The sequence below is a fragment of the Nematostella vectensis genome, chromosome 5 (genome assembly GCF_932526225.1).
Source record: "Nematostella vectensis chromosome 5, jaNemVect1.1, whole genome shotgun sequence".
NCBI lineage: Eukaryota > Metazoa > Cnidaria > Anthozoa > Actiniaria > Edwardsiidae > Nematostella > Nematostella vectensis.
The window spans coordinates 13,934,647-13,948,579 of NC_064038.1; the positions used below are offsets into that span (position 1 = coordinate 13,934,647).

General features: G+C 48.2%; 1 protein-coding gene across 1 annotated transcript in view; it reads left to right on the forward strand.

Annotated features, from left to right (window-relative positions):
* Positions 1-3,622, forward strand: part of LOC5513994 — a 10,414-nt gene extending 6,792 nt beyond the window's left edge. The window contains exons 5-8 of the mRNA XM_048728034.1: positions 349-608; positions 808-1,042; positions 2,295-2,509; positions 3,146-3,622. Of these exons, the coding sequence (XP_048583991.1) occupies positions 349-608; positions 808-1,042; positions 2,295-2,509; positions 3,146-3,430 (995 nt within the window). The 3' untranslated portion in view covers positions 3,431-3,622. The remainder of the gene's footprint in view (positions 1-348; positions 609-807; positions 1,043-2,294; positions 2,510-3,145) is intronic.
* Positions 3,623-13,933: the final 10,311 nt, after the last annotated feature.

Consider the following 13,933-nt stretch of genomic DNA (forward strand, 5'->3'; position numbering starts at 1 on the left):
TGGGCCGTTCTTATTCTTGGATAATTTTTAGGCTGAAAAGTGTTGTTACCGATGTTCTTAAATTCTAGTGTTTATAAAAAAATCCAAATACTCAATGAATTACACAAATGATCAAAACAATATTTAAGAATATTATTATGAACACAATTTGATATAGTAAAGCAATATTTTGCTGCTATCTGAGGCTCGGCATGTTTATAGCACGTTCTTACAATTTGGTCAAATCAGGCTGGACGTTCTCATAAAAAAGGTTTTATTAAAAATAAAGGATTTATCTCTGAACCCAGAGGACGAGCATCCGCCACGCATATCGTCCTCATTTGGGACTCGTTTTATTATTTCTATCAGGTGTTCTGAGTGCCCTTGTCGCCAAGCTCCCCTACCGCATGTTCTACTACACCGGCGACAAGCGGAGTACGCCTAACTGCCCCGTGCTACTAGTCGCCAACTTTAACCCTGCCACGGGATCTCAGAGCTATAGCGGCGCTGGCATCACCTGCGGACGCGCATGTCACTACCGCTTGCCATTCTTTCTCAAGGACTACGGGCCCAAGTATAACGCGTGGTCCGTTGCCGCGCATGAAGCGAGGCCTGGGCACCACACACAGGTAACACAATGCATTTTGAGCTTGTGACGTGCGCTGCCATTGACTGTGCAATCTTGACTGAGATGCTTCCTAAATCTGTAAAATTGTCCTGAGTATTGTCGTAAACCCACCTTTTACAGCTTTAAATGCTTTACGTGGAAAATGATTAGAATTTCATTAAATTTACGACGGTGTTTACAACTGTTTGATCACGTGACAGGTCCAGGGGTTCAGCGAGCTGTTCAGTGACAAATGCGGCGGTGTGATTGGTTGGTTGAATGGCATCAGTTACTATACAGCCTTCACCGAGGGATGGGCCCTGTACGCCGAGAATCCTCTTATCAACAGCGAGACAGACACGTACAGCGACCAGCCTCTCCAGAAATACGGCATGCTAAAGTGGCAGATATGGCGCGCTCTGAGGCTTATCATGGACACGGGCCTGCATTACAAAGGTATGACAAAACCTCCTCAAAGTGGACAGAAGGATACGGGCATGCATTGCAAAGGTATGACAAAACCTCCTCAAAGTGGACAGAGGGATACAGGCCTGCATTACAAAAGTATGACAAAACCTCCTCTAAATGGACAGAAGGACACGGGCATGCATTACAAAAGTATGACAAAACCTCCTCTAAATGGACAGAAGGACACGGGCCTGCATTACAAAGGTATGACAAAACCTCCACAAAGCTAACAGAAGGATACGGGCGTGCATTACAAAGGTATGACAAAACCTCCTTAAAGTGGACAGAAGGATACGGGCCTGTATTTCAAAGGTATGACAAAACCTCCACAAAGCTAACAGAAGGATACGGGCGTGCATTACAAAGGTATGACAAAACCTCCTCTAAATGGACAGAAGGATACGGGCCTGCATTACAAAGGTATGACAAAACCTCCACAAAGCTAACAGAAGGATACGGGCGTGCATTACAAAGGTATGACAAAACCTCCTCTAAATGGACAGAAGGACACGGGCCTGCATTACAAAGGTGTGACAAAACCTCCTCAAAGTGAACAGAAGGATACGGGCGTGCATTACAAAGGTATGACAAAACCTCTTCAAAGTGGACAAAGGGATGCAGGCCTGTATTTCAAAGGTATGACAAAACCTCCACAAAGTGAACAGAAGGATACGGGCCTGCATAACAAAGGTATGACAAAACCTTCTCAAAGTGGACAGAAGGACACGGGCCTGCATTACAAAGGTATGACAAAACCTCCACAAAGTGGACAGAGGGATACGGGCCTGCATTACAAAGGTATGACAAAACCTCCTCTAAATGGACAGAAGGATACGGGTCTGCATTACAAAGGTATGACAAAACCTCCTCAAAGTGGACAGAAGGATACCGGCCTGCATTACAAAGGTATGACAAAACCTCCTCAAAGTGGGCAGGAGGACACGGGCCTGCATTACAAAGGTATGACAAAACCTCCTCAAAGTGGACAGAAGGATACGGGCCTGCATTACAAAGGTGTGACAAAACCTCCTCTAAATGGACAGAAGGATACGGGCATGCATTACAAAGGTATGTCAAAACCTCCTCAAAGTGGATATAAGAATACGGGTCTGCATTACAAGAGAGTGACAAAACCTTCGTAAGCCACCGTAACAGTTAAAGTAAGGTTCGTCTTAAATGAACTACGCACTAAAACCCCCATTCCAAGGATGTGAATGTAATACCGTGTTGACGTTTTCAGGCATGAAGCGTGACGAGGCGTTAGAGCTGTTTGCGAAGTATGCTTGGGACCGTACAGACAAGGCTATCAAGGACGTTACTCGCTACCAGAGCGACCCAGGCCAAGCCACCGCTTACATGATCGGTCAGCTGGCGATATGGCGCTACCGCAATCACACGGAACAGCGGCTTCAAGAAGAAAACAAGATGTTCAATGAGAAAGAGTTCCACTTTCAGGTAAATCAACCGTATAAAATTACCCATAATGCAATGTGTTTCACTTTCAGTTATATTTACCTTATAAGGACATCATCATATTACCCATAATGCATCATGTTATAAGATGGTCAAATTAAAAGGACAAAATAACCTATATGAAGACACTTTAACAGGCTTGTCACCTCTTTCTAAATTGGGAGGGGTGAGTGTAAAAGATAATCTTTTACTTGTGTTTCTTTGAGCAGAACCTTGCTATTATGAACTCTCACAAAGGGCTTCCAAACGCTGGATAACTCGGCAAGTTGATAACTGATTTAGAAGTAGGCTATGTGTTTCTATTTGAGCAAAACTTTGCAAGCTAGGGAAATCAGGTGCTGCACAAAGGTGCCTTTAGAAACTATTCCCAAGAAAGCCACCTGGTTAATCCGACCATTTTTCGCTGGTTTAGCGATAAGCTGCCTGTTTATGTTAGAGGAACCTCGCTAACTCGCACACTTTCATCAGCTGCTGTCTTAAGAACCCTTCTCATTTAGATATTATTTATAGCTATACCAACCAGGGTCACCTGGTTAATACGACCATTTCTTCACTGGTTTAGCAATAAGCTGCCTGTTTATGTTAGAGGAACCTCGCTAACTCGAACATTTTGACCAGGTGCTATCCCAAGGAGCCTCCCCGCTCAGTTACTTGGAAAGCCATCTGCAGAAATACACCGAATGCCTTATCACCAAGAGTTCTGGGTGTGACAGTATTCTCAACCCTCCGTTCAGCCCTGCTTCCTATGACGAGACCATTGAAAGTTCCGTTCGCAAGCAAACAAGCTCCTTTGCCTTCTATGACAAAAGCGAAGAGGAGACCTTTGCTGATCTTGAGTCGGATTGGCACGAGGGACTCGGGAAACCACGGAATCCCCGTCATCATCCAGAAAGCCATGACTGAGTGACGATAACTAGGACAACCAAAACGCGTTTTTTTCTACTAGAAAATTATTTTATTTTTGAACAAAGGATTTTACATACCGTTCCGCCTGGGTCTTTATTATTGTTCATAAGAAAATATTGTATCTGGAGTGAAATTGAACCACTTACTGGTTAAAAGTACTATGTGGATAAAATAAACTTTATTTTCGAGGAAAAGATTGCTTTCCTCATGTTTGATATTTTACCGCAAAGACGAAGAAGCACACACGAGTTTGTCACTCAAAGGATCAAGTGATACTAAGTGCAAGTCGCATATTGGAACGTTCACATCATTTCTAATCAAAAGAGTTAAAGAGGGGCCGACACTAAAGTCACTAATGCTGCTAAAGAGGTGGTCAGGAAATAGGAAAAACAGTGTTAGGGACTCTAAATTATAGATCGGAAACTAACAATTGCAATGAGGTATGCGGTGATTTCCCAGACGTCGTCAGCAGATTTCGTTAATTCGGGGGCTTCCGGGGGTTATATCACCATCCGCTTGGTCGGATGGTGACACTTCTTGATTGATTGGTTTCTATTTTATCAAACGATTTGTGACTACTTCCCAAGAGAGAGCACTGTATATCAACTTGTTGATATTTTTTTCCTGTTCCTTCCAAAATTATATATGGACGATACTACCTCGCGAGGAATTATAAAAAAGGTTACAATCGCTCATATTTTCATTTTATTTGTAATTGTTGTTGTGGTGGTCGATAAGAAACGATCTACTAAATGAGCACACAGAAGCATCCACAATACACGCGTGTGCCTAATAGACACACAAAGGCATCCACAATACACGCGTGTGCCTAACACAAACAGAGGCAGCTGCATTCAAGCTAGTGCCTAACAGACACAGAGAGGCAGACACAATACACGCGTGTGCCTAACAGACACAGAGGCAGACACAATACACGCGTGTGCCTAACAGACACAGAGGCAGACACAATACACGCGTGTGCATAACAGACACACTGAGGCAGAAACAATACACGCATGTGCCTAACAGACACACAGAGGCAGACACAATACACGCGTGTGCATAACATACACACTGAGGCAGACACAATACACGCGTGTGCCTAACAGACACACAGAGGCAGACACAATACACGCGTGTGCATAACAGACACACAGAGGCAGACACAATACACGCGTGTGCCTAACAGACACACAGAGGCAGACACAATACACGCGTGTGCATAACATACACACTGAGGCAGAAACAATACACGCGTGTGCATAACAGACACACAGAGGCAGACACAATACACGCGTGTGCCTAACAGACACAGAGGAAGCCACAATACATGCGTGTGCCTAACAGACACAGAGGCAGCCACAATACACGCGTGTGCCTAACACAAACAGAGGCAGCTACAATTCACGCGTGTGCCTAACAGACACAGAGGCAGCCACAATACACGCGTGTGCCTAACAGACACAGAGGCAGCCACAATACACGCGTGTGCCTAATAGATACACAGAGGCAGACACAATACATGCGTGTGCATAACAGACACACTGAGGCAGCCACAATACACGCGTGTGCCTAACAGACACAGAGGCATCCACAATACACGCATGTGCCTAATAGATACACAAAGGCATACACAATACACGCGTGTGCATAAAAGACACAGAGGCAGCCACAATACACGCGTGTGCCTAACAGACACACAGAGGCATCCACAATACACGCGTGTGCATAACAGACACACAGAGGCATCCACAATACATGCGTGTGCCTAACAGACACACAGAGGCATCCACAATACACTCGTGTGCATAACAGACACACAGAGGCATCCACAATACACGCGTGTGCCTAACAGACACAGAGGCAGCCACAATACACGCGTGTGCCTAATAGATACACAAAGGCATCCACAATACACGCGTGTGCATAACAGACACACAGAGGCATCCACAATACATGCGTGTGCCTAACAGACACACAGAGGCATCCACAATACACTCGTGTGCATAACAGACACACAGAGGCATCCACAATACACGCGTGTGCCTAACAGACACAGAGGCAGCCACAATACACGCGTGTGCCTAATAGATACACAGAGGCATCCACAATACACGCGTGTGCATAACAGACACACAGAGGCATCCACAATACATGCGTGTGCCTAACAGACACACAGAGGCATCCACAATACACTCGTGTGCATAACAGACACACAGAGGCATCCACAATACACGCGTGTGCCTAACAGACACAGAGGCAGCCACAATACACGCGTGTGCCTAACAGACACACAGAGGCATCCACAATACATGCGTGTGCCTAACAGACACACAGAGGCATCCACAATACACTCGTGTGCATAACAGACACACAGACGCATCCACAATACACGCGTGTGCCTAACAGACACAGAGGCAGCCACAATACACGCGTGTGCCTAATAGACACAGAGGCATCCACAATACACGCGTGTGCATAAAAGACACAGAGGCAGCCACAATACACGCGTGTGCCTAATAGATACACAGAGGCATCCACAATACACGCGTGTGCATAACAGACACACAGAGGCATCCACAATACATGCGTGTGCCTAACAGACACACAGAGGCATCCACAATACACTCGTGTGCATAACAGACACACAGAGGCATCCACAATACACGCGTGTGCCTAACAGACACAGAGGCAGCCACAATACACGCGTGTGCCTAATAGACACAGAGGCATCCGCAATACACGAGTGTGCCTAACAGACACAGAGGCAGCTACAATACACGCGTGTGCCTAACAGACACACAGGCATCCACAATACACGCGTGTGCCTAATAGACACAGAGGCAGCCACAATACACGAGTGTGCCTAACAGACACAGAGGCAGCCACAATACACGCGTGTGCCTAATAGACACAGAGGCATCCACAATACACGCGTGTGCATAAAAGACACAGAGGCAGCCACAATACACGCGTGTGCCTAATAGATACACAGAGGCATCCACAATACACGCGTGTGCCTAATAGATACACAGAGGCATCCACAATACACGCGTGTGCCTAACAGACACAGAGGCAGCCACAATACACGCGTGTGCCTAATAGACACACAGAGGCATCCACAATACACGCGTGTGCATAACAGACACACAGAGGCATCCACAATACATGCGTGTGCCTAACAGACACACAGAGGCATCCACAATACACTCGTGTGCATAACAGACACACAGAGGCATCCACAATACACGCGTGTGCCTAACAGACACAGAGGCAGCCACAATACACGCGTGTGCCTAATAGATACACAAAGGCATCCGCAATACACGCGTGTGCCTAATAGACACAGAGGCAGCCACAATACACGCGTGTGCCTAATAGACACAGAGGCATCCGCAATACACGCGTGTGCATAAAAGACACAGAGGCAGCCACAATACACGCGTGTGCCTAATAGATACACAGAGGCATCCACAATACACGCGTGTGCCTAATAGATACACAGAGGCATCCACAATACACGCGTGTGCCTAACAGACACAGAGGCAGCCACAATACACGCGTGTGCCTAATAGACACACAGAGGCATCCACAATACACGCGTGTGCATAACAGACACACAGAGGCATCCACAATACATGCGTGTGCCTAACAGACACACAGAGGCATCCACAATACACTCGTGTGCATAACAGACACACAGAGGCATCCACAATACACGCGTGTGCCTAACAGACACAGAGGCAGCCACAATACACGCGTGTGCCTAATAGATACACAAAGGCATCCGCAATACACGCGTGTGCCTAATAGACACAGAGGCAGCCACAATACACGCGTGTGCCTAATAGACACAGAGGCATCCGCAATACACGAGTGTGCATAAAAGACACAGAGGCAGCCACAATACACGCGTGTGCCTAATAGATACACAGAGGCATCCACAATACACGCGTGTGCCTAATAGATACACAAAGGCATCCGCAATACACGCGTGTGCATAAAAGACACAGAGGCAGCCACAATACACGCGTGTGCCTAATAGACACAGAGGCATCCGCAATACACGAGTGTGCATAAAAGACACAGAGGCATCCACAATACACGCGTGTGCCTAATAGATACACAAAGGCATCCGCAATACACGCGTGTGCATAAAAGACACAGAGGCAGCCACAATACACGCGTGTGCCTAATAGACACAGAGGCATCCGCAATACACGAGTGTGCATAAAAGACACAGAGGCAGCCACAATACACGCGTGTGCCTAATAGATACACAGAGGCATCCACAATACACGCGTGTGCCTAATAGATACACAAAGGCATCCGCAATACACGCGTGTGCCTAACAGACACAGAGGCAGCCACAATACACGCGTGTGCCTAACAGACACAGAGGCAGCCACAATACACGCGTGTGCCTAATAGACACAGAGGCATCCGCAATACACGAGAGTGCATAAAAGACACAGAGGCAGCCACAATACACGCGTGTGCCTAATAGATACACAGAGGCATCCACAATACACGCGTGTGCCTAATAGATACACAAAGGCATCCGCAATACACGCGTGTGCATAAAAGACACAGAGGCAGCCACAATACACGCGTGTGCCTAATAGATACACAAAGGCATACACAATACACGCGTGTGCATAACAGACACACAGAGGCATCCACAATACATGCGTGTGCCTAACAGACACACAGAGGCATCCACAATACACTCGTGTGCATAACAGACACACAGAGGCATCCACAATACACGCGTGTGCCTAACAGACACAGAGGCAGCCACAATACACGCGTGTGCCTAATAGATACACAGAGGCATCCACAATACACGCGTGTGCCTAACAGACACAGAGGCAGCCACAATACACGCGTGTGCCTAATAGATACACAAAGGCATCCGCAATACACGCGTGTGCATAACAGACACACAGAGGCATCCACAATACACGCGTGTGCATAAAAGACACAGAGGCAGCCACAATACACGCGTGTGCATAAAAGACACAGAGGCAGCCACAATACACGCGTGTGCCTAACAGACACACAGAGGCATCCACAATACACGCGTGTGCATAACAGACACACAGAGGCATCCACAATACACGCGTGTGCCTAACAGACACAGAGGCAGCCACAATACACGCGTGTGCCTAATAGATACACAAAGGCATCCGCAATACACGCGTGTGCATAAAAGACACAGAGGCAGCCACAATACACCCGTGTGCCTAACAGACACACAGAGGCAGACACAATACACGCGTGTGCATAAAAGACACAGAGGCAGCCACAATACACGCGTGTGCCTAACAGACACACAGAGGCATCCACAATACACGCGTGTGCATAACAGACACACAGAGGCATCCACAATACATGCGTGTGCCTAACAGACACACAGAGGCATCCACAATACACGCGTGTGCATAACAGACACACAGAGGCATCCACAATACATGCGTGTGCCTAACAGACACACAGAGGCATCCACAATACACTCGTGTGCATAACAGACACACAGAGGCATCCACAATACACGCGTGTGCCTAACAGACACAGAGGCAGCCACATTACACGCGTGTGCCTAATAGATACACAAAGGCATCCGCAATACACGAGTGTGCATAAAAGACACAGAGGCAGCCACAATACACGCGTGTGCCTAACAGACACACAGAGGCATCCACAATACACGCGTGTGCATAACAGAGACACAGAGGCATCCACAATACACGCGTGTGCATAACAGACACACAGAGGCATCCACAATACACGCATGTGCCTAACAGACACACAGAGGCATCCACAATACACGCGTGTGCCTAACAGACACACAGAGGCATCCACAATACACGCGTGTGCCTAACAGACACACAGGCATCCACAATACACGCGTGTGCATAACAGACACACAGGCATCCACAATACACGCGTGTGCATAACAGAAACACAGAGGCATCCACAATACACGCGTGTGCCTAACACAAACAGAGGCATCCACAATACACGCGTGTGCCTAACAGACACAGAGGCAGCCACAATACACTCGTGTGCCTAATGGATACACAGAGGCATCCACAATACACGCGTGTGCCTAACAGACACACAGAGGCATCCACAATACACGCGTGTGCCTAACACAAACAGAGGCATCCACAATACACGCGTGTGCCTAACAGACACAGAGGCATCCACAATACACGCGTGTGCGTAAAAGACACAGAGGCAGCCACAATACACGCGTGTGCCTAACAGACACACAGAGGCATCCACAATACACGCGTGTGCCTAACAGACACAGAGGCAGACACAATACACGCGTGTGCATAACAGACACAGAGGCAGACACAATACATGCGTGTGCCTAATAGACACACAGAGGCAGACAATACACGCGTTTTCCTGACAGACACACAGAGGCATCCACAATACACGCGTGTGCCTAACACAAACAGAGGCAGCTACAATTCACGCGTGTGCCTAACAGACATAGAGGCAGACACAATACACGCGTGTGCCTAACAGACACAGAGGCAGCCACAATACACGCGTGTGCCTTACAGACACAGAGGCAGCCACAATACACGCGTGTGCCTAACAGACATAGAGGCAGACACAATACACGCGTGTGCCTAACAGACATAGAGGCAGACACAATACACGCGTGTGCCTAACAGACACAGAGGCAGCCACAATACACGCGTGTGCATAACAGACACACAGAGGCAGACACAATACACGCGTGTGCCTAACAGACACAGAGGCAGCCACAATACACGCGTGTGCCTAACAGACACACAGAGGCAGCCACAATACACGCGTGTGCCTTACAGACACAGAGGCAGCCACAATACACGCGTGTGCCTAATGGATACACAAAGGCATCCACAATACACGCGTGTGCCTAACAGACACAGAGAGGCAAACACAATACACGCGTGTGCATAACAGTCACACTGGTGCAGACACAATACACGCGTGTGCATAACAGACACACTGATGCAGACACAATACACGCGTGTGCATAACAGACACACTGGTGCAGACACAATACACGCGTGTGCCTAACAGACACACTGATGCAGACACAATACACGCGTGTGCATAACAGACACACAGAGGCAGACACAATACACGCGTGTGCATAACAGACACACTGATGCAGACACAATACACGCGTGTGCATAACAGACACACAGAGGCATCCACAATACACGCGTGTGCCTAATAGATACACAAAGGCATCCACAATACACGCGTGTGCATAAAAGACACAGCGGCAGCCACAATACACGCGTGTGCCTAATAGATACACAAAGGCATCCACGATACACGCGTGTGCCTAACACAAACAGAGCAATCCACAATACACGCGTGTGCCTAACAGACACAGAGGCAGCCACAATACACGCGTGTGCCTAACAGACACAGAGGCAGCCACAATACACGCGTGTGCCTAATAGATACAGAGGCAGCCACAATACACGCGTGTGCCTAACAGACACAGAGGCAGCCACAATACACGAGTGTGCCTAACAGACACAGAGAGGCATCCACAATACACGCGTGTGCATAACAGACACACAGAGGCATCCACAATACACGCGTGTGCCTAACAGACACAGAGGCAGCCACAATACACGCGTGTGCCTAATGGATACACAAAGGCATCCACAATACACGCGTGTGCATAAAAGACACAGAGGCAGCCACAATACACGCGTGTGCCTAACAGACACACAGAGGCATCCACAATACACGCGTGTGCATAAAAGACACAGAGGCAGCCACAATACACGCATGTGCATAAAGGACACAGAGGCAGCAACAATACACGCGTATGCCTAACAGACACACAGAGGCATCCACAATACACGCGTGTGCATAACAGACACACAGAGGCATCCACAATACACGCGTGTGCCTAATAGATACACAAAGGAATCCACAATACACGCGTGTGCATAAAAGACACAGAGGCAGCCACAATACACGCGTGTGCCTAACAGACACACAGACGCATCCACAATACACGCGTGTGCCTAACAGACACAGAGGCAGCCACAATACACGCGTGTGCCTAATGGATACACAAAGGCATCCACAATACACGCGTGTGCATAAAAGACACAGAGGCAGCCACAATACACGCGTGTGCCTAATGGATACACAAAGGAATCCACAATACACGCGTGTGCATAAAAGACACAGAGGCAGCCATAATACACGCGTGTGCCTAATAGATACACAAAGGAATCCACAATACACGCGTGTGCATAAAAGACACAGAGGCAGCCACAATACACGCGTGTGCCTAACAGACACACAGACGCATCCACAATACACGCGTGTGCCTAACAGACACAGAGGCAGCCACAATACACGCGTGTGCCTAATGGATACACAAAGGCATCCACAATACACGCGTGTGCATAAAAGACACAGAGGCAGCCACAATACACGCGTGTGCCTAACAGACACACAAAGGCAGACACAATACACGCGTGTGCATAAAAGACACAGAGGCAGCCACAATACACGCGTGTGCATAAAGGACACAGAGGCAGCAACAATACACGCGTATGCCTAACAGACACACAGAGGCATCCACAATACACGCGTGTGCATAACAGACACACAGAGGCATCCACAATACACGCGTGTGCCTAATAGATACACAAAGGAATCCACAATACAGGCGTGTGCATAAAAGACACAGAGGCAGCCACAATACACGCGTGTGCCTAACAGACACACAGACGCATCCACAATACACGCGTGTGCCTAACAGACACAGAGAGGCATCCACAATACACGCGTGTGCATAACAGACACACAGAGGCATCCACAATACACGCGTGTGCCTAACAGACACAGAGGCAGCCACAATACACGCGTGTGCCTAACAGACACACAGAGGCATCCACAATACACGCGTGTGCCTAACAGACACAGAGGCAGACACAATACACGCGTGTGCATAACAGACACAGAGGCAGACACAATACATGCGTGTGCCTAATAGACACACAGAGGCAGACAATACACGCGTTTTCCTGACAGACACACAGAGGCATCCACAATACACGCGTGTGCCTAACACAAACAGAGGCAGCTACAATTCACGCGTGTGCCTAACAGACATAGAGGCAGACACAATACACGCGTGTGCCTAACAGACACAGAGGCAGCCACAATACACGCGTGTGCCTTACAGACACAGAGGCAGCCACAATACACGCGTGTGCCTAACAGACATAGAGGCAGACACAATACACGCGTGTGCCTAACAGACATAGAGGCAGACACAATACACGCGTGTGCCTAACAGACACAGAGGCAGCCACAATACACGCGTGTGCATAACAGACACACAGAGGCAGACACAATACACGCGTGTGCCTAACAGACACAGAGGCAGCCACAATACACGCGTGTGCCTAACAGACACACAGAGGCAGCCACAATACACGCGTGTGCCTTACAGACACAGAGGCAGCCACAATACACGCGTGTGCCTAATGGATACACAAAGGCATCCACAATACACGCGTGTGCCTAACAGACACAGAGAGGCAAACACAATACACGCGTGTGCATAACAGTCACACTGGTGCAGACACAATACACGCGTGTGCATAACAGACACACTGATGCAGACACAATACACGCGTGTGCATAACAGACACACTGGTGCAGACACAATACACGCGTGTGCCTAACAGACACACTGATGCAGACACAATACACGCGTGTGCATAACAGACACACAGAGGCATCCACAATACACGCGTGTGCCTAACAGACACAGAGGCAGCCACAATACACGCGTGTGCCTAATGGATACACAAAGGCATCCACAATACACGCGTGTGCATAAAAGACACAGAGGCAGCCACAATACACGCGTGTGCCTAACAGACACACAGAGGCATCCACAATACACGCGTGTGCATAACAGACACACAGAGGCATCCACAATACACGCGTGTGCCTAACACAAACAGAGGCATCCACAATACACGCCAATGGTCAGCGGCGTCAGCAATGGCTGCCACGGTAATTTTGTGCTCCGTGTTATAAGAGTTTATCGAACGTTTGCTGCGGCCTGACTTTAAACATGTGGCCCTAAAACATTTACTGTGCCCCAGCGCTGATGATCGTTTACTATTTCACCAAGTTCATCGACATCTGGTGGTGTAGCGAGCGACAGGCAATTTCGATCGGTGGCAATCGTGTCGGCGGCCATTTTGAATCTACCAACACATCATTTCCAAAGAGACTTGTCTACGGCAGCTCCTACTTGAAATCAATAGGCAAGACTCAGCCGAAACAGGTCCTTCCCAGGGAACTATGGCAAGATCTTGGATCACTTGATATTAGGAAACGTTTTAGATCAAAACGTAAGCGGCAGTCCACAGCGACCGGTCCACCTGTGGTGGAACGCACAGGTTCCCCACCAGACGTCATTGAGGGCCCAAC